The sequence below is a fragment of the Penaeus monodon genome, chromosome 33 (assembly GCF_015228065.2).
Source record: "Penaeus monodon isolate SGIC_2016 chromosome 33, NSTDA_Pmon_1, whole genome shotgun sequence".
NCBI classification, from domain to species: domain Eukaryota; kingdom Metazoa; phylum Arthropoda; class Malacostraca; order Decapoda; family Penaeidae; genus Penaeus; species Penaeus monodon.
In genome coordinates, this window is record NC_051418.1 from 20,693,511 (window position 1) to 20,694,731 (window position 1,221).

The window sequence follows — 1,221 nt, forward strand, 5'->3', positions numbered from 1 at the left end:
TGTCTTTTCAGCCGCGTAATGCTTTCTATTTTATTCTCTTTCCATCTGTCACTAATTTGAATTCATTTCTCAGGGTCTCCTTTCCTCCTTCAATTTGTTCCCTTTTATGTAATTTCATATTATCAAACAACTTACAGCTTAACGCTTTTCTTAAGTGATTTACATACATTCATTCTAATTTCATTGTTTTATGACATGATCAGCAATCTATTTATTAAGTCATTAAGAGATGGTGGCAAATTTGCTTATAATCATTCATCATTTTGTTGTATTTGTTTTGTTTATAATTAAACATTCTCAGACTCAAAGTAAATTTGTCTGTTTTTATCACTACCCTAGTTGTATTATTTTCTCAACATATTTCAGAAATGTATCATGCAGCGCACTATACTCATTTGCTACAGGTATTATTATCTAGAATAACATTTATGGTCTTTTACTTTTTGCTATTTTCATTTTTTGTTTTGAACATCACTGCTTGGTAATTTATCGCACTTGGCTCTCCACATTTGTGTTCATCATCCCTGAAATGAAATTCAAAACAAAAAGGGGAAGTACTGATTTAAAGAATTTGTTTACCTTTTCACCATTGCAGTTCATTTTGTTCTTCCCTTACCACTATTGCTGTTTCATTTTGGTTTTCACAAAATGTTATTGCCTGTATGTTGTTTTACATGTATTATTTATATCTAGCAAAATTTTATATTTTTTGTTGTTTGCACATTTTAATTTATAATATAAAAAAAAATGGTTGAGACTGTAAAAAGAAGTCTTATCAGGCCATGTTTAGAGGATTTTCTGTTTTGTTCACAAATTAAGGCAAGTCACCAGCTACGACTGTAATCCTTCTTCCAAACTTGCTTGCTCTCTCCCTGCTTCCATATTTGAAGCCACTTTGATTTTTTAAAACTTGGTATTTCAAAATATGTTCACAATTGCAAAACATGCAAACACACCCAGATTTTAAAATCTAGACTACCTTGATCCGTCCAAATTCTATGTGTACATGAAATCTTTTTCAGGTGGAAAGATGAGCTTCCCTGACTTTCTGGATGTGATGCACAAGCACAGCCAGGTGGAGAAAATACCAGAGGAGATCCTTGCTGCCTTTAAGGGGCATGACCCACGTAACACCGGCAGCATCCCAGCACGTGAACTGCGCCATATCCTTTTGCAGTGGGGTGAGAGGCTCAGTCACAAAGAAGGTAAGGAAAAAAAAGG

At 33.9% G+C, this 1,221-nt stretch overlaps 1 protein-coding gene across 1 annotated transcript in view; it reads left to right on the forward strand.

Moving 5' to 3' along the window:
- The window catches only part of LOC119594128 (calmodulin-like protein 4), a 3,245-nt gene that overhangs the window by 1,675 nt on the left and 349 nt on the right, over positions 1-1,221 (forward strand). The window contains exon 4 of the mRNA XM_037943193.1: positions 1,023-1,205. Coding sequence (XP_037799121.1) covers positions 1,023-1,205 — 183 coding nt within the window. The remainder of the gene's footprint in view (positions 1-1,022; positions 1,206-1,221) is intronic.